Source organism: Myiozetetes cayanensis, unplaced genomic scaffold (assembly GCF_022539395.1).
Source record: "Myiozetetes cayanensis isolate MyiCay16 unplaced genomic scaffold, myiCay2020 scf66, whole genome shotgun sequence".
Lineage (NCBI taxonomy): Eukaryota > Metazoa > Chordata > Aves > Passeriformes > Tyrannidae > Myiozetetes > Myiozetetes cayanensis.
In genome coordinates, this window is record NW_026087920.1 from 167,777 (window position 1) to 186,466 (window position 18,690).

The 18,690-nt window shown below is 65.9% G+C and overlaps 2 protein-coding genes across 2 annotated transcripts; one reads left to right on the forward strand and one right to left on the reverse strand.

Annotated features, from left to right (window-relative positions):
• Positions 1 to 28: 28 nt before the first annotated feature.
• Positions 29 to 14,167, forward strand: GLI1 (GLI family zinc finger 1). The gene is given in 13 exon segments (XM_050337469.1): positions 29 to 94; positions 7,563 to 7,733; positions 7,839 to 7,916; positions 8,024 to 8,219; positions 8,396 to 8,549; positions 8,818 to 8,919; positions 9,015 to 9,155; positions 9,560 to 9,709; positions 9,800 to 9,964; positions 10,263 to 10,511; positions 10,893 to 11,172; positions 11,630 to 13,227; positions 13,229 to 14,167. Coding segments are annotated over 12 exon segments (3,831 nt in total). The 5' UTR covers positions 29 to 94; positions 7,563 to 7,636; the 3' UTR covers positions 13,850 to 14,167.
• Positions 14,168 to 15,546: 1,379 nt separating this feature from the next.
• LOC126651542 (peripherin-like) lies at positions 15,547 to 18,510 on the reverse strand. The gene is made up of 9 exons (XM_050337470.1): positions 18,167 to 18,510; positions 17,502 to 17,562; positions 17,271 to 17,366; positions 17,035 to 17,196; positions 16,832 to 16,957; positions 16,538 to 16,758; positions 16,186 to 16,235; positions 15,964 to 16,040; positions 15,547 to 15,886 (listed from the first exon to the last, which is right to left on the reverse strand). The coding sequence occupies exons 1-9, from the start codon at positions 18,508 to 18,510 to the stop codon at positions 15,845 to 15,847; spliced, it is 1,179 nt and encodes a 392-aa protein (XP_050193427.1). The 3' UTR covers positions 15,547 to 15,844.
• Positions 18,511 to 18,690: the final 180 nt, after the last annotated feature.

Here is an 18,690-nt window from a genome sequence, read left to right on the forward strand (position 1 = left end):
CTTCTCTCCCAGACCGAACCACCGCCGCCGCCGCCGGGGGAACGGGGGACGCGGAGCCGCCGCCCCGCCTGGGTCCGCTCGGAGCCCCCCGGAGGTAGGAGCCGTCGGGCGGGTCCGGCCCGCGGGATCCCCGCTCTCGGGATGGCGCCGATCCCTCCACGGGCCGTCCCGTGAGCTCCGGGGCGGGGGGGGCGAACCGGGACCTCCACCGGGGCTCCCGGCCGGGGGGACCGGCCACGCGGGGCGGGCAGAGGGGATCGGCCCCACGCGTGCCCCGTCACGTCCCCTCGTGCTCCCGCCCACGGCCGCACGCTCCCGCCGCGCTTTGAGCGCCCGGTGGGTGGTTGGGTGGGTCGCTGTGTGTGGGTGGGCTGGGACGGCCGCACCGGGCCGGTGGAGCCCCTGGCAGCCCGCCGAGGGGAGGCTGCTCGGGGCTGGGGGCTCCTGGGGGCTCCCGGGGGCTGCCGGCTCTGCCCAGATTGGGGGTGTTGGACCGGGAGCAGCGACTGGGTGGAAATTGCTGCCCCGGCCCCGGTGACGCAGCAGCCGCAGGACTGTCCCGAGGGGCTCTGCCAGATGTGCCACCCACCCTGCCAGCCCCAGGACGCCCTGAGCCTCGTACCCCACCAGCCGGGATGTCCGCGGGGCTCCGGCACCCACCTCGTGGGCCCCCGCACCCAAGAGCTTTGGCAGGGCACGGGGACGGCCCCGCGGCCGGAGCGGCCGGATGGACCCACAGGCAGCACCCGCTGTTCGCGGGGCCCTGGCACAGCTCCGGGGGGTTGGCGTGGGGACAACGGGTGCCCCCGGTCCCCTGATGTCCTGCCAGGCCGTGAGATGGCACTGAAGGCTGCGGTGACGGCCTGGGGGCTGCACCTCTCCCGGGAGGATGGTGAGGAGGGAGGGGATGGGGCTGAGGGATGCTTGTGGCATTCCAGTGCTGTGTTTGGGGGCTGAGAAAACACTGGCTGCTCCAGCCACAGCTGGGGTCCTGCACCCAGCCCTGGAAGCAGTCTGGGGGCCGGGCAGATGCTGCTGGATACCCTGATTCCATGAGTTTCCCCCCTCTCTGCTCCGTAGGCTGCGTGTGGCAAACCTGAGCTGATGGATGCGGGTGGGCACTGGGTTTTGGGGGAAGGGAAGAGGAAGCAGCTGGATGAAGTTTCTCCTTCAGAAATTCAGACCTAGGAAAACTTCCCAGTTTTCCTGCTGCGTCCAGCCGAGGCTGACGCTGCCTCTGCGGGCGACAGGGAACGGTTGCCCGGGGGGGATCCTCATGTCCCCCCCATATTCCAGGGTCTTTTCCATCACAAAGCCAAGCACAAAGTCAGGAGCAGGTGGGGAGCCCGGGGTCTCCGGGCCCCCAGGGCTGGTGTGGTGGGAGGTGGTGGAACAAACCCGGTGCTGGAGCCGGCTGAGCTGCGAGGATCTCCCTGGAGCAGGGAAGTTTCCATGCCGGGAGTGAGTCAGCGCGGACACCTTGTGACGCTGCCCGGGTGGGACAGGCTGTGGAGAGGCGGCTGCGGAGCTCGGGCTCTGAGGGGGATCCGTGGCTCGCTGTCCAGAGCCTGGGGAGTTGCACCATGTTAGGTTTAGGTTGGATATTCGGGAAAATTCCTTCCCCGAAAGGCTGAGCAGGCACTGGAGCGGGCAGTGGTGGAGTCGCCGTCCCTGGAATTGTTCAAAAAACACGTGGATGTGGCACTTGGGGACATGGGTTAGTGGTGGCCCTGTCAGTGCTGGCTTAGTGGTCGGACTCGATGACCTTGGAGGGCTTTTCCCAACCCTAATGATTCCATGATTCCCTGGTTCTAAGGGAGGGCCCTGCGTTCAGCGGCACTGCTGTTCGTGACACCCCGCAGCTCCAGCCCCTTATCCCTGGGGAATGCTGCTCTTCCCACCACTCCAACCTGCTGCACGTGTGTGCACACCCTGCCCATCCACACACCTGCACAGGTGCCCCCTGTACACGTGTGTGCACGTGTGTTCACGTGTGCACGGCTCCAGGGGTGTTTGGGTGATGCTCCCACGCTCATGGTGGGGTTTTTGGGGTTCCCTGTCCCAGGCTGGTCACAGGACTGAGGGCTCCTGATGGGAGCACACAGTGAGTGTGTGCCCACCTCAATCCCTACGGCACATCCGAAGCCTTGGGAAGCTGCAGGATAAGAGAGTGAACAGCTGATAAAATAAAATGAAAGGAAAGAGCTGCCTCGGAGTGGGAAGAAGCAGCAAAGCAGAGTCGGGTTTCAGCTCTGCTGCAGGCAGGGTGAGGCTGGGGGGGTGTTTCCAGATGTGGAAACCCCACTGTCCAACTCCTAGCCTGGATTTAGGGAAACAGAGCCCTGTCTGGTGCCCCCAGGGGGAGAGAGAATGTCCTCAAGGGGCTGGAGTTGCTTGTGGGGACAGAGCAGGTCTCCAGCCAAGGCACAGGCCGTCACCATACAGGGCAGATACTTCAGGAGAGACAGATGGATCCCAGCAGGAGAAGGATGATTGGGGATTTTGGGAACAGCCCGAGGACACTCTCTCCACCACCTCTCAGCGGGCAGAGGGGTGTCCTGCCCCAGGAAGCTCCCTAAATCCCCAAGGGTGCTGCCTTGCTCCATGCTCAGCACATCAAGCCACAGGCATTCCCACAGATTAACAGGATTCCTGTCATGTATCCCATCCTTTAATGGATACTGGAGTCCCTGCCGGGTCCTGCACATCCTCCTCTTCCCATCTTTGGAGGAATCCTGCAGGATGGAGCTGCTGGAGCGGGAAGAGGCTCAGTGTGAGTGCCCTGACTGCAGCAGGAGGATGGATTCCGCTGCCTGCCCTGTCTGAACTCTGCTCCCTGGGCCAGGCGGGATGTCCAGGGTGTCCCCAGCCCCTGTGTCCCTCCGTGCTGGGATGGGATGATGCTGGATGCCATGGGAAGGAGCAGTGCCTGCCAGGGGCTCCCACAGCCGTGACTCAGAGCTGTTATGGGTCCCACATGTTCCCTCCAGCGCCGGGGAGGAAGAGGGAAGCATAAAAATTCCTCGTAGCAGCTGCTGCCATGTGTGTGCCCCCTCACCCTCACCCCAAAACCTTTTCCCCACCCAGCCTCCAGCCCGGGGAAGGCGGGGGCCGGGGAAGTGGCTTTAGGGGAGCGGTTTGGGGGGCAGCGCGTGCTGGGGGCCAAAGCAAACAACGTGCAGCGACAGTCGCCCGCCTGCCCAGGGACCACCTATGGAGCCCCCCCGCCCCTGCCTGGCCTGCCACGGCTTCCTGAGCAGCTCTGCTGTGCTGGAGGGCTGGGGGGTCCCTGCTTGCCGGGGGAACAGGAGCCTGCAGCCCCCTCTGTGGGTTGTCCCTGCCCTGGATACGCAGGATCAGGCTGCCTGCCTTCCCCTTCCCGAGGCACACGTGTGTCAGCGTGTGTTAACGTGTCCAGAGACGTGTCAGGGCACGGCCCTGGGTGGGTGTGGGTGCACGTGGGAGCGCGGGGTGGATGGGTTTGCCCCCTGAGATGCGGCGTTGGGGGTGCTGGGGGACACCTGGAGGGGTGAGTGGCCTGGGGAGGGACCTCCGGTCCTCCCTGGGAGTGGTGCGAAGGGCAGGGAAGAATTTTGGGATTGGGTGGGGAATGAGGACGTGTGACGGGGCGGGGGGAGGGCGGATGGAGCGGGGGATGTCCCGAGTCTGTCCTGGCAGGGACGTCCCTGCCCCTTTCCCTCCACACCAGCGTAAACGTCCCCCGGAGCCAGTTCTTCCCTGTCTCCGCTTTTCCAGGCCAGGGACCACCTTGGAACGAGCTGGGCAGCCCCCACCAGCAGGGGATCGTGACCCTGAGTGGTCCCCTTTCAGACCCCCTGAACCTGAAGCGATGTGCTTTGTGGGGCCGCGGTTCTGGGCAGATTAAGTGCCCCATGTGGAGGGGCTGGGCCTGGCCCTAAAGCCCATCCTAACGGGGGGGTCAGGGGTGGCAGGCGGGGGGCCCGTGCGTTGCTGCTGCTGGAGGCAGAGTGCAGAAACGTGTGGGGTCAGGGCAAGCAGCTCCGAGCACGGACTGGGATCCTGGGGCAGGGAAAAGGGGCTTGTTCCGGGGGGCATCTCCCCTCTTTGCTGGGCTGTGCAGCACTGGGGGGACATCCCAGCTGGCAGGAGTGGGGTGACCCTGCCAGGCCCCCCTGACCTGCCAGGAGGTTGGGACTTGTCCCTGTGATCCCAGACTGCCTTTGGCCCAGGGGAGCTGGAAGGTCTCTGCCAGCTGCAGACTTGCAGCCCGAGGGTTGGGGTCGGGGTTAGGGGTTAGGTGTTCTCGGGGCTGCAGGGGTGGCAGTGCCCATGGTGGGCTCAGGGATTTACCTGCTCCAGGGGAGCCTCTGGCCCTCCTGAGGGGATGAAAAGGGTACAAAGGGGTCTTCTGGGGTGTCTCCCCACCCTGGCCCCTGTCACACCACCACACCCTGCTCCCTGTCTGCCTCTTCTCCCTGCTCTGGCCCTCCCTTGCTCCTCCCTAAGTGAGCATTTGGGATGACTGGGCCCTCCCTTGGCTGTTGGAGCTCCCACCACGCACACACACGTGTGCACATCCCACACGTATGTAACACGCCCGAGCACACGGACATACATCCGTGTGTCCATACGCTCCAGGGGTGTCTGCCCACGTCTGTCTCCCTCCTTCCCACACTCCCTACCCCCACCATCCATCGCTTTTGGGGCGTTTCCACTCCCATCACCCGCCAGTGTCACCACCACGCCGATGTCGCCCCCAAAACAACAGCCAGGTGACCCCAAACGGGGGTGCACACGCGCAGACACACAGGGAACACGTGTGTTCACACGGGCACTGACAGCAGCGTGGCTGCCCCACGCACGCAGCCCCCCCATGGGGCCCCCCCGGCCCCCCACGCCGGGGGCTGTGCCGGCGGGTGATGGATTGTGCCACACACAGCTCGGGGCCGGGCTCTGGGACCGCGGGGGCTAATCCAGCCCTGACATCACATTCCTCCACAGTGGGGCTGCGGGCAGGGTTAACCCTGCCGGGGCTGGGGGCTCGGGGACCCCCTGTCACCCCCGGGGACTGGGCTGGGTGGGGGCCCTGCTGCACCCCCCGCTGCACCCACCACCGCGGGCTGGGGGGGACAGGAGCGTTGCCGGTGTGTGTGGGACCTGGGGTGGGGGTCTGCACCGTCATGGGGAGCTGGGATGGGTGGTCTGCCCCATCCCAGGGTGCAGTGGAGTGCCAGGGTGGGGGTCTGCCCCGTCACAGGGTGGGAGGCTGCAGCCGCCTCCTTCTCCTCCTCCCCTGGTGTCTCAAGGCCTTCCTTGCCCACGTCTGCCTCTCCCTCCTTCCCACCATCCCTGCTCCATCACCCATCAGTGCTGGGGTCTCTCTGCTCCCACCACCCATCAGTTTTGGGGTTTCTGTGCTCCCACCACCCCTCGGTGTCGCCGTCCCGACGTTGTCCTGCGCCACGAGCTCCCTCCATCCCCTTTCTCCTCCGTCTCCTTCCCTCTCCCCCCCACCCCGTTCCCCAGTGTCCTCAGGAAACTGGAGCCAGATGACAGATTTTAGATGTGTTTGCAGGAAATAAAAGGCGAGGAGCTGGGGGGGGGAGGGGGGCGGCCAGCCCTGACCCCCTCCCGCGCCGCGTTTGGGCGTCTGGAGCCAGCGCTGCTCCGAGAGCTCCCGCCGCTGGCTGCGCTCCTGGTTTTCTTGGCAGAGGGGAGCAGGAATGTGTTTCAGTTTGAGTTTCTTGGCAGGAGGAGAGCGAGGGAAGATTCCCCTCATCCCGCCTGCGCCTGGCTCTCAAATTTATGCCCAAAGGCTGCGACTTGGGTGGGCCGTGGCGGTGTGCGGCCGGCGGGGGAGGCGAGCGCGGCGGTGGGCGAGACGCCGGATGGTTCCCATTGCTTCCCGTGGCTTCCCATCGCTTCCCATTGGCTCCCAGCGATCCCGGCCCCATCCAGCCTTCCTCGGCTCGGGGGATGGGGGGGCCGCCGGGGTTCGGGGAGCCCCTGTGGACCCCACGAGTTGGGGGGAGCATCCTGGGGCCGGCAGCGGTGGGGTTTGGGTGGGTTTGGTGCTGTGTAGCCCCCCGGTGTCCCGTGCTGGCGCTCGGTGGGGGGATGTGGGGGACTGGGGGGGGTCGTGGCACTGCATCGTGCCCACCTGACACCCTCCTGGCACCCGGCTTGCCAGGCTGGTGCTGCACAGCCGTGTGTTCCCCGTGTAGAGGGACACGCTGTGCACACGCGTGTGCTCCGTGTGCTCCGTGTGCCCAGCCCTATCCAAGGCCAGGTTGGATGGGCCTTGGAGCAACCTGGGTAGGGTGAGGGGTCAGGCAGGAGGCTCCCCTGGGGCTGATCCCCAAACCTTCCTGTGAGGCCCAGGGGCCAGCGGGCAGGTGAGACCCCCCCTCCTCTGTCCCCCGCCCCCTGGTTCCTCCTCATCTCCCCTTCCCCTTTGCCTCCCCAGTTCCACCACCTTCCCGGGCAGCCCCCTCCCCTCTGCCTGCCCCGCTGCCCCCCCCTCCATTCTTCCTGCCTGACACTCTCACAAAGCCCCGAGACGAGCTTTCAAAGGGGCAACTCATGCGGAAGAATTGCTGCCCCCCTCGCCCCCCCCGCTCCAAACGCAACCCAGCGCTTTTCCCAGCAGGGTGAGGGGCTCCCACTCCCCCAGACCCCTTGTTTGGGGCGATTCCCTCCGTCTCTGAGGGGGAGGCTGAGGGGGCAGGAGCCCTTGTTCCCAGTGCCACCCACATCTGCCTCGTCCTGTGGTGGCTTCTCCTGCTCCTCTGGCCTTCGTGTCAGCCCTCGGGGGTCTCGGGGCACGACAGGGACCGGGGTGGGGTGGATGGAGGGATGAGGGGCAGGACAGTGGCCGTGGGAAGGAGTGGATGAGGGACAGGGTGGTGGCTGTGGGTGGGGATGGAGCTGGGGGGGCAGGACGGTGACCTGGGCGTGGGGATGGATCGGGGGCAGGACGGTGGCCCTGGGTGGGGATGGGACCAGGCACAGGGCAGGACCTCAGGGATCCACGGTGGGCTGGGCTGAGCCCCTGGGCAGGGGCACGATGCGTGGGTGGGACAGGGCAGGGTGGGGACCCGCGGGCAGGGTGGGGACCCACCGGCAAGGCAGGGCTGGGTGGGACCTGTGGATGCTGGAAGATTTGTGGGGAAAGAGGAGCAGGGAGCCAGCTCTGGTCCTTGGCCCGGGAATGGTTCCAGCTGTGCCTCGCTTTCCCATTTCGTAGAATCCCAGGATGGTTTGGGTTGGAAGGGACCGTAAAGCCCATCCAGTCCCACCCCCTGCCCTAGGCAGGGACACCTTCCACTAGCCCAGATTGCTCCAAGCCCCGTCCAATCTGGCCTTGAACACTCCCAGGGATCCAGGGGCAGCCACAGCTTCTTTGGGCAGCCTATGCCAGGGCCTCACCATCCTCACAGGGAGGAGTTTCCTCCCAGCATCCCCAAATCTCCCCTATTTTAGCTTAAAACCATCCGGGGGGGGTCTCCGGTCCCGGGGGGTCCCGCGTCCTGCGGCGCCCCCTGGCGGCCAAACCCACTCCACCTCCTCTCTCCCCCCAGTCCCTCTCCGCAGCCCCCCGGGCCCCGCCGCTGCCCCGATGCGCCCCTGAGACCCCCCCGGGCCCCGCCGAGACATGTTCGACCCCACCGGACCCCCGACCGCCGGCTACAGCGAGCACTGCTGCCTGCGCCCCCCCCACGGACCCGCTCCTGCTGCCCCGGGACCACCAGGTGGGTCATGCAGGGGGTCCCCGGCTCTGGCTTCACCCCCCTGGGATCAGGGGTGCTCCGGGGGTCCCTCTTCCGCATCCAGCTCACCTGTCCTCCCTCCTCCAGGCCTGGATTTCCCCGCGTGCCACCAGCCCAGCCACCGTGGGTACGGGCTGGCACCGGGGGCCGAACACTCCGGTGATGGTGAGTCTGCTGTTCTGGGGGGCTGCGGGGGTTCCACGGGGGGCTCAGCATTCCCCCCTTCCCCCCTGGCCCATGCTGAGGGCAGTGATCCCCACTCTGCCCCCCAGGCTCCCGGTTCTCCACGCCCCGCGGCGCGGGGAAGCTGGGGAAGAAGCGGGCGCTGTCCATCTCCCCCCTGTCCGACTCCAGCATCGACCTGCAGACCGTGATCCGCACCTCCCCCAACTCCCTCGTCGCCTTCATCAACTCCCGCTGCGCCTCCGCCGGCGGCTCCTACGGGCACCTGTCCATCAGCACCATCAGGTGGGCACCTGCCCTCAGCCCCCCAGGGGGGTGAGCCTGGCCTGAGTGCCCGTCCCCACCTCAGGGAGTGCCGGCAGAGCCGGGGGCTGGGTGGGATGGTGGGGAAGGGATGTTTGCTCATGGAGCAAATCCTGTCCCCTGACGGTGTCACCTGCTCGTGCCTTTGCTCTCCACAGCCCGTCCCTGGGGTACCAGAGCCCGCCCGGGCAGCAGAAGGGCCAAGGTCACCTGTACACGCCCCCCCCTCCCTGCAGCTCCCACGAGCACCTGCCCACGCGCCCGGGGCTCCTGCACCACCCACCCGCTCGTGGGGCCCTCAAACACTGCCAGGTAAGGAGGGGGATCCCTGTGAGCCAGGGATCCATGGGAGGTGTGCATCCCTGTGAGCCAGGGATCCATGGGAGGTGTGCATCCCTGTGAGCCAGGGATCCATGGGAGGTGTGCATCCCTGTGAGCCAGGGATCCATGGGAGCTCGGTATCTGTGTCAGTGGTGCATCTATGTCGGGATGTATCCCTGTAAGGATGCATCCCACATGAGCCGTGTTCTGGAGGGAATCTCGGTGCTGACTGCTCCCCACTCTCCATACCCCACAGCAGCAGCTGAAGCTGGAGTGGAGCCTGAGCAGCCCCCTGACTGCCAAATTCCCAGAGGAGCGATCCGAGGGCGACATCTCCAGCCCAGCGTCCACGGGCACCCAGGTACCTCCCAGACTGTGGGACACCCCCCCACGTCCCCAGGGCTCCACAGTCCCAGCACAGCTCCCATGGGTGCTCACCCAGCCATGCTCCCTCAGGACCCCTTGCTGGGCATGCTGGATGTTCGGGAAGAGCTGGAGAAGGAGGATGGGAAACCTGAGTGCGAGGCCGTGTATGAGACCAACTGTTACTGGGACGGCTGTGCCAAGGAGTTCGACACCCAGGAGCAGCTGGTGCACGTGAGTCAGGGGCTGCCAGGATGCCCCCACCCCAAAATCTGCCCTCAGGCTGCCGTGTGACACCCCCCTGGATCAGCCCACGATTCCTGCTCCCAGTTCCCCCCACCTGCCCTGGAACTCACTGTGATGCTGAAATCCTCCTGACCACCCTGTGTCCCCTCTGTCTGCTCCTGGCCCTTCTGAAAGAGCCCCCAGACATCCCCTGTATCCTCTGCCTCCTCCAAACACCACCATCTGACCTTTTACCCCAAACTCTGCTGTCTCCACTGACTATCCCAGTCCCTTTATGTCCCTTCCTGCCATCCCAATCCCTCTACATCCCTTTGTCCCATGGTGTTCCTGTATCTCCCTGTCTCCTGCCCCCCTCCCCAGTGCCACCAGTGACACCCCTCTCCCTCCTTTAGCACATCAACAACGAGCACATCCACGGGGAGAAGAAGGAGTTCGTGTGCCACTGGGCCGCGTGTTCCCGGGAGCAGAGGCCCTTCAAGGCTCAGTACATGTTGGTGGTGCACATGCGGCGTCACACGGGCGAGAAACCCCACAAGTGCACGGTGAGACGCCCAAACCCCTCAGAAACGCTCGGTGGCCGACGTGCCGCGGGCGGGGTGGGGATGACGCGTCCCCATCCCGCTCTCCCGCAGTTCGAGGGCTGTAACAAGGCCTATTCCCGCCTGGAGAACCTCAAGACCCACCTGCGCTCGCACACGGGGGAGAAGCCCTACGTGTGTGAGCACGAGGGCTGCAACAAGGCCTTTTCCAACGCCTCGGACCGTGCCAAGCACCAAAACCGCACCCACTCCAACGAGGTACGGCCCCTCCCCGGGCTCCCCACGTGCCTCTGCATCAGTCTCGCCCTCCAACAACTCCCCACATCCCTTTGCCATCTCTAAATGCCCCCTTGGTCACCGCCATTCCCACTGGGAGCCCTTTATGCAGCTCCTGAAGAGACCCCCTGAGCTCCCCCCGCCAGCACCCGCCGTGCCCCCTCCGAGGGGACTCACTCCCTTCGATCCAGAGGGAGGGGAGGGGGTTTTGCTTTAGGGGAGGGGGCTCTGGTTGGAGCTGAGCCCGTGCCCCCTCCTTCCCGCCGGTGTCCCCGGGCAGAAGCCGTACGTCTGCAAGATCCCCGGCTGCACCAAGCGCTACACCGACCCCAGCTCCCTGCGCAAGCACGTCAAGACGGTGCACGGCCCCGACGCCCACGTCACCAAGAAGCACCGGGGGGACGTGGGGCCGGGCCGGGCGCTGCCCACCCCCAGTGTCCCCCCGGACATGAAGCAGGAGAAGGACACGAACGGCCCCGGCGAGGCCAGGAAGGACGACGGGAAACTCCTGGTGCCCGACCTGGCCTTGGTGAGGAGCTCGGGGTGGGGGGGTGGTGGTGGAGGGAGGGGGGGTTTGGTGGTGAGGATCGTCCCCGGGTGACAGTGCGAGAGGAAACAGCCTCCAGTTGTGCTGGGGGAGATTTAAGTTGGATATCAGGGAAAATTTCCTTGTGGAAAGGCTTGTCAGGCATTGGAAGGGGCTGCCCGAGGTGGTGGTGGAGTGCCTGTCCCTGAAAGTGTTCAGGAATCACATGGATGTGGCACCTGGGATCGTGATTAGTGGTGAAGGTGTCAGTGTTGGGTTAATGGTTTGTGATCCCAGAGGCTTTTCCAACCTCAATGATTCCGTAATTCCAACATAGTGGATACCTGACCCCCTCTCCCTTGGTCCCTGCTCTGGTCCCCCCAGAAGCCGCAGCCCAGCCCGGGCGGGCAGTCCTCATGCAGCAGTGACCACTCGCCCCTGGGCAGCACCACCAACAACGACAGCGGCGTGGAGATGGCAGGAAACGCCGGTGGCAGCTACGAGGACCTGTCCACGCTGGAGGACGTGGTGCCCGGGGAGCCCATGGGCACCTCGGGGCTCATGGCCCTGCACAAGCTGGAAAACCTTCGCATCGACAAGCTGAAGCAGCTGAGGAAACCAGCGGCTCCCAAGGGCCTGAACCTGCCCCCCATCCCTGGAGCCGGTGAGACCGGGAGCCCTCCCACTGGGAGGAGGGAGCCATCCCACGGGAACTGTGTGGGGAGCTCTGGTGGGCACTCAGAGGTTTCCGAGCACTCCTGTCATTAGTGGTGCACCCCAAAGTCTGGACTGTGCTCTGGGGAGACCTGAGGGCCCACCTGAGGGTGGGAAGGCCCTGGCACAGGTTGCCCAGAGAAGCTGTGGCTGCCCCATCCCTGGAAGTGTCCAAGGCCTGGTTGGAGCAATCTGGGCTAGTGGAAGGTGTCCCTGCCCATAGCAGGGAGTGGAACTGGATGGTCTTTAAGATCCCTCCCAACCCAAACGATCTTTCCAACCTAAGTGAGCTTCTGCCCCTCTTGGTTGGCACCACTGGAACCTTCTCCCTGTCCCTGCAGGGTCTGACCACAGAAGAGCCACATCCCGAGTGTCCCATGGTAACATCTCCTCTTTCTCTCCCCCAGGGCTGCCCGGGGAGGTGCCCGGGCTCCCGGTGCCACCCCCGGCCTCTCACCGGCGCATCGCGGAGCTGTCGGCGGCTGAGCTGGGGCTGGTGGCCCTGGGCGAGCGCCGGAGCAGCGGCACCAGCACCGTCAGCTCCGCCTACACCGTGAGCCGCCGCTCGTCCCTGGTGTCCCCGTACCCGCCGTGCCCGGGCGGCGGCGAGGGGGCAGCGATGCCCGGCGGGACCTGCCCGGCCGACGGCTACGACCCCACGGTGTCTCCCGGCGAGTCGCGGCGCTCCAGCGGTGCCAGCCTGTGCGGGGGCCTGCCGGGCGTGGGCAGCCTCACCCCTGCCCAGCGCTACCGCCTCAAGGCCAAATACGCTGCGGCCACGGGCGGGCCCCCCCCGACCCCTCTGCCCAGTGTGGAGCGGGTAGCGCCAGGCGGGCACGGCGCCGTGCCCACGGGATACCCCGCGCCCACCGGGCCCCGCGGCATGCCCAACGGGCTGCTGCGAAGGCACAGCTCCAACGAGCACCCCGGCTACCCGGGCAGCGTGCCCCCTCACCTGGTGCCCCGGCACGGCGCCCGGCGGGCGAGCGACCCTGCCCGGAGCGAGGCCAAGCCTGCGGCCGTGCCCAGGGTGCAGCGCTTCAAGAGTGTTGGGAACGTGAGCGTGCCGGGCGCGGGCAGGACGGCGCTGCAGCCCCTGGGCGGCTCCGAGGCCAACCTGCAGCGCCACGGCTTCTCCCCACGGCCCCCCAGCATCACCGAGAACGTCTTCCTGGAGAGCGTGGGGGGCCCCGGCCCCGAGCCCGGCCTGCTGGAGATGGAGCAGTACCTGGGCTATCCCGAGGAAAGCTTCCCGTGCCCAGGCGCCGGCGTGGAGCTCCAGGGTGGCATCTACGGCGCTCAGCGGACCATGGGGGGCACGCCCGGGGACGTGGAGGAGGGGCTGCTGCAGCCGGAGTTCTCCCTCCCGCAGTGCCAGATGAGCCAGCACTTCCCTGCTTTGCCTGCTGGGAACGGGGCCATGGCAGCGCCTTGGGAAGGGCCCCCCCATGGCACGCTGGACATCAGCTCCGGGCAGAGCGTCGGCACTGCCACCATGGCCGGGCCGCACTGTCCCCATCAGAGCAGCCAGTACCCCCACCCCGGTTCCTGTGGGCAGCATCCCAAACTGGCCAGCCCGTGCCAGGACGGCGGATTTTCCGGGGGGCACCGCTCTTACCGACTCCAGATCAAATCCGAGCAGCGATACCCAGCGCCCGCCCCAGCACTTGCTCCCTGCCCCGGCGCCAAACTGGCCGGGCCCCCGCCCCCCCCGGCCTTTGGCCACGCCATGGACGTGGGGCCGGGCGGGTACCCCCCTGCGGGACCGGCACCCGGCGGGTACGTGGGCATCGCCAGCCCCGGCGCCCGCAGAGCCCAGACCCCCACCCTGCAGACCAAAGAAGTGATGGTGCGGAGCTACGTGGAGGCCCAGCAGGCGCTGATGTGGGGGGAGCAGCCCCCCTCCAAGGGGGCTGGCACGGGGCTGGGCGGCGAGCCCGGGCAGTGCCAGGCCGTGCCGGCACCACCGTACCTCAGCCCCAGGTACTGCGGGTACCAACCCAAACCCTGATCACCTGCCGGGCCTGGCGGAGCCCCAGCACCTCCTGAGCCCCCCCTGCTTCAACCCCGAGATGGTCCCACACCCTCCAGGTGGCCCGAAGCCACCGGGTCACCCAACCAGCCTGAGCTACGCGGGCAGCCTGGCACAGCCAGGGCACGGCTACGACGGGCTGGACACCGGCTCCCGGCACCTGCTGCGCTTGCCCCCCGCCCGCCCCATGCCCGAGGGGCCTGGGAACCCCCCGGGGTACTACCCGGGCCAGAGCACCCACGGGCAGGGCGGCAAAGGCGGGCACAAGCTGCTGGGCCAGGTGGCAGCGAGCTGTGGGGGCCCCGGGCACTACGGGGGGAGCTCGGAGGGACTCAAAGGCACCTCCTGTTACTACCTGGACTCGGGGGAGCAGGTGTCCAACAGCCTGGACTCCCTGGACCTGGAGAACACGCACCTTGACTTCGCTGCCATCGTGGAGGACGAGGAGACCCCCCCGGCACTGCCCGGCGCCCCCAGCCCGGCCGGGGGGCTCCTGCTGCCCTCCCCGGGGGGTGCCAACATGGCAGTGGGGGACATGAGCTCCATGCTGAGCACGCTGGCGGGGGAGAGCCACTTCCTCAACTCCCTGTCCTAACCAGGGGTGCCCGCCCTCAGGTGGCACCTCCGTGACTGGGGAGGGGCCCAACACGTTGGGGCACAGGTTTATGCCTTGGGGGGGAATGGGGAGCACCCCTGAAACCCCCCCCTTGTCCAGTGTCTGACTGCCACCCTCACTCAGGGGGATGTTGTTGGGTCCCCCCACCCTTCAGGTCACCTCTGGTGGGGGGAACTGGTTTTACTGGGCCCTTACTCCAGTGCCTCAGAGCGTGTCCCATCTACCCCCCCCCAGCCTTAATGCCAAACCAAAGAGCCCCCTACCCCCTGGGCAGGCCCCATCCCAGTGTTCCCACTGCCCCCCACCCCAAATCCCAGTCTGTCTGGACTGCAAGCCCCCCCATCCTGCTCGGGGGGGGGCAGATCCCAGGGATGGGGCAGGGGGTGCCTGTACATAGTGTTGATAATGTCTGTCTGTCTGGGGAGTCCCCCCAAACCTCCCGTCTGTGAGAGCACCAGCAGTGCCCCCCAATTAAACCCTTTCTCAGGGGACTGTGACCGTGTCCTTTGTCACCCCTGCGAGGGGCTCCAGGCTGGGCCCTGGTCCAGGGGGTTGGATGGGACCCCCAGACCCCCCCTTGGGACCGATGCCCACTGGCAGCAGCTCCCCACCCTGTGGATCAGGGACCCAGAGCATCCTGGGGGGCTCTGGGCTGTTCCTGGAGCCCAGAGTGAGCCAAACTGGTTAAAAAGTGATGAGTGCCTCAAATAATGCAAATGGACCGAAATGATGCAATTGATTATGCAAAAATTAGTTAAAATAATTCAATTATGCAAAATTAGCTGGAGACAGCAGAATTAATGATGAAAAATTTGCTTAAAATAACACAAGTAATGATGCAAAAAATTGCCTGAAATAACGCAATTTTGTACAATTTGCTTAAAGTGACAATAATGTGAAAAATACTTAAAATAATGCCATTTTCTTAAAGTAATGAAATTTATGATGCAGGAATTGCTTAAAGTAATGCATTAATGCAAAATTGGTTAGAATAATGCAATTAAGCCTGCAAAATTTGTTTAAATAACTCAACTTTGCATGATTTGGTTAAAATAATGTAATTAATGATGCAAAAATGCTTAAGATGCAATTTGGCGTAATTTGCTTGGAATAATCAAATTAATGATGCAAAACCGCTTAAAACAGTGCAGAATTTGCTTAAAACAGCAAAATTAATAAGCAAATTTGGCATTAGAATAGCGCGATTTTGCATAATTCGGTTAAAATAACGCAGTTGACAATTCAAAAAAAAAAAAAGAAAAAAAAAGAAAACCTTAAAATAACGCGATTATGGAAATCGAGGGAGTCTCTCCCCGCACGCCCAAAGCCTCGTCACGCCGTAATTAACCCGTAATTAACCCGCGATTAAAGCGGGGACGCGGCGGAGGGCGCCCCCTGGCGGTGGCGGGGGGTGAGCGCCGCGCACTCGGGGGGGTGTCCCTCGGTCCCCCCCATGTCCCGCTCTGAGCCTGCAGCGCCCCGGGAGCCCCGATCCGGCCTCTGCGGGGAGATTCTGTGGGCCGGGAGCCCCCCGGGACGTGCCCATCAGTCCTTCAGAACTCTCGAGGACCCGGGACAGAGTGGGACCCCCTGGGACAGAGTGGGACCCCCTGGGAACCGGAGCCCCCCACCTGCTCAGCCGGGTGCTGCCCCCCCTTCCTGCCCCCCTCCCCAGGGCAGCGACACCGGAGGGGACAGCGCTTGGGGACCCCCGGCCCCGGGACAGCGTGGGGAGAGCTCGAGAGGAAATGCAGCCGGGGCTGTGGGTGGGAGAACAATAAATAGGCGATAAATAGCGATAAATAGAGGGGGGCGACAAGGCACGGGGTGGGACAAGGCACAGGGACACACCACGGTGCCAGCAGCAAGAATAGGGGTGGGGGGCTCCCAGCCCCCCTGCTCTGCTCTGGGCCCTGCAGCAGGGCCCAGCAGAGCCCCCACCACGGGCTTGGAGCCGTCAGGGCAGGTCCCATCTCACTTCCCTGCTCGCTCCTTGTGCGACTCTGTCACCACCTGCTGCGGGAGGAGAATTTGGGGGTCAGCCCCACATCACAGTCGGGCCCCCCCAGGGAGGGACCCCCCCCAGGCCTCACCTGCCCGTCCCGTGTCTCGATGGTTTTGATGAGCACCATCCTTCGTGCTGGGATCTCCGCGGGCTGGGGCTCCAGCACTGGGCACAGAGGGGCCGTCAGCCCCCTCTGCCCCCAACTCTGGGCACCCTGAGCAGGGGCACGGGGACCCACCCGCATCCCTGTGGGGTCTCTCCGCCCAGGGTAGACCCCAGACCTAGTGAGGAACCCCCAGCTCACCCTCACCTGAGCTTCTCACGCTGAAGGAGGTGGTGGGGTGCAGGGGGACAGTGATCCTGGGGGGAGAGAGGGGGTGAGGGGGTCTGGGGCTCCTGGGCACTGCCAGTGACCCCAACCCTTCCATGGACTCAAGTCCATGACCTTCATCCCGGCTCAGCTGGGGGCTGTGCCCATGGGCTGCCAGGCTGGCACCGGGAGCAGAGCCAGAGGCAGCTCCCCCACCATCACACCAGCCCTTGGCCTTGCCTTTATCTCAGCAGCGAGAAGCTCCCATGGGAACCTCTTGTTTTCCTGTGGGAACAGGGCCTGGAGCTGCCTCCTCCCAGGAAAACACCACGACAACCCAGGCTGCCCTCACCGGCTCTCCTCGCCCTCCAGCAGCTTGCGGTACGTGGCGATCTCGATGTCCAGGGCCATCTTGACGTTGAGCAGGTCCTGGTACTCGCGCAGGTGCCGCGCCATCTCCTCCTTCATCTGCTGGATCTCCTGCTCCAGCCGCCCCACCACGTCCTGGTAGTTCCCGATCTCCTCCCCGAACTCATCCTCCATCTCCCGCATCTGCCGCTGCAGCGCCTCGTTCTGCAGGGGGGGAGATGGGGCTGCATAGGGCTGGGGTGGTGGGGGCACCCCCCAGGCACCCCCTGGCTCTCACCATGCCCTTCAGCCCGTCCACCTCGCAGGTCAGGCTCTGGATCTGCCGCCGGGACTCGTTCATCTCCTGCTTGGCCAGGCGCAGGGCCTCGTGGTTGCGGTTGGCCGCGTCCGAGAGGTCGGCGAACTGCAAGGGCCGGGCGAGTCAGGGCACCTCGACTGCCCCCTCCCCGGCCCCTCCCGAGCCCCCCCAGCCCCGGGTACCTTGGACTTGTACCACTCCTCGGCCTCCTGCAGGTTCTTGACGGCGATGCTCTCGTACTGGGTGCGGATCTCGCGCAGCGCGGCCGTCAGCTCGGGTTTGCAGACCTCCACCTCCACCGGCCCCGCCGGGCTCGGGGCGCTCACCTCCAGGTCCCGCAGCTCCTGCGGGGACACGTGGCTGTCACCTCGTGGCACATGGACCCGGCCTGCTGTCCCCACCCCACCCCAGGCCCCACCTCCTCGTGCAGCTTCTTGAGGAAGCCGATCTCGTCCATGAGCAGCTCGACCTTGCGCTCCAGCTCCAGGCGGGACAGCATGGCGTGGTCCAAGTCCTGGGGGAGAGGCTGGGATGAGCTGCAGGGCAGCATGGAAGGGACGGGAACCCCCTGGATCTTCCCCCCTTCCCAGGGCAGTGGAGGTTGGAGATAGGGCACTGCACAGGGGGACAGGCCCCCCAGTCCCCTCACCTTGCGGAACTGCACCAGGCTCTTCTCTGCATCCTCACGCTTGTGTGTCTCATCTTCCAGCCTGGGGACAGCAGGGGTGAGAGGGAGGTGAGAGACAGGGTGCAGACCCCTCCTTGTGCCTCCTGTTGCAGCCCCCCCACACACTGGAGGCCCATGAGGATGGATTGTCCCTTGGTGCTTGTATAAGTCCACTCACAGTGACCCCACCCTGCTCCTCCCAGTGCCTCGTCCTTCTGCAGAGCCCAGATCTCCCAGTACCTCCCAGTGTTCCCCGTGCATCCCCGGTGCCTTCCCCAGCATCTGCTAAACACATCCCCAGTCCCCTTCCCAGTACCCCGGGGGCATCCCCCAGTCCCCACCCTGGCATCCCCGGGGCTCATCCATCCCCATCCCGGTGCATCCTCTGGTCCCAGCACATCCCTCATCCCGATGCATTCCCCAGTCCCCACCCTGGTGCAGCTCTCATCCCATCCCATCCCATCCCTCATCCCATGACATCCCTCATCCCAGCTCATCCCCTGGTCTCCCTCTGGCACATTCCCCAGTCCCCATCCCGTGCATCCCTCATCCCAACTCATCCCTGGTCCCCATCCCGGCCCATCCCTCATCCCGATGCATCCCCGGTCCCCGTCCCGCTGCCTCCCCCGGCCCCGCCGCCCGCCCACCGCTGCCGCAGGGCCACCAGGTCGGTGGCGAGCCCGTCCCGCTCGGCCTGGAGCCGGTCCCGGTCGCGGCCGAGGCGCTCCAGCCGCTCCCGCAGCCCCCGCAGCTCCCCCTGCACCAGCCCGGTGCGGGGCCCGGTGGCGGCGGCGGCGCGGCCCAGGGCGGCGCGGAGGGTCCCGTTCTGCCGCTCCAGCGCCCGCACCCGCTCCAGGAAAGCGGCGAAACGATCGTTCAGCGCCGCCAGCTCCTCCCGCTCCGCGCCCCGTGCTGCCGCCGCCGCCACCAGCCGCCCCGGGGCCACGGCGAGGGGCGGCGACGCCCTGGGGTCGCGGTCGCGCCGGCTCATGGTACCACCGGGAGGGCGGCGGCTGCCGGGACCGGCTGTTTATAGCGGACAGCGGCTCCGCCCCGCTGGGGACACCGGGGGTACGGGGGAGAGGGGAGGGGTCTCCCGGTCGGGGGGAGGACCGGGGGCTGCGGATATCCCCTCCCGGGTGCGGGGAGAGGGGCTGCGGGACGGGGGGCT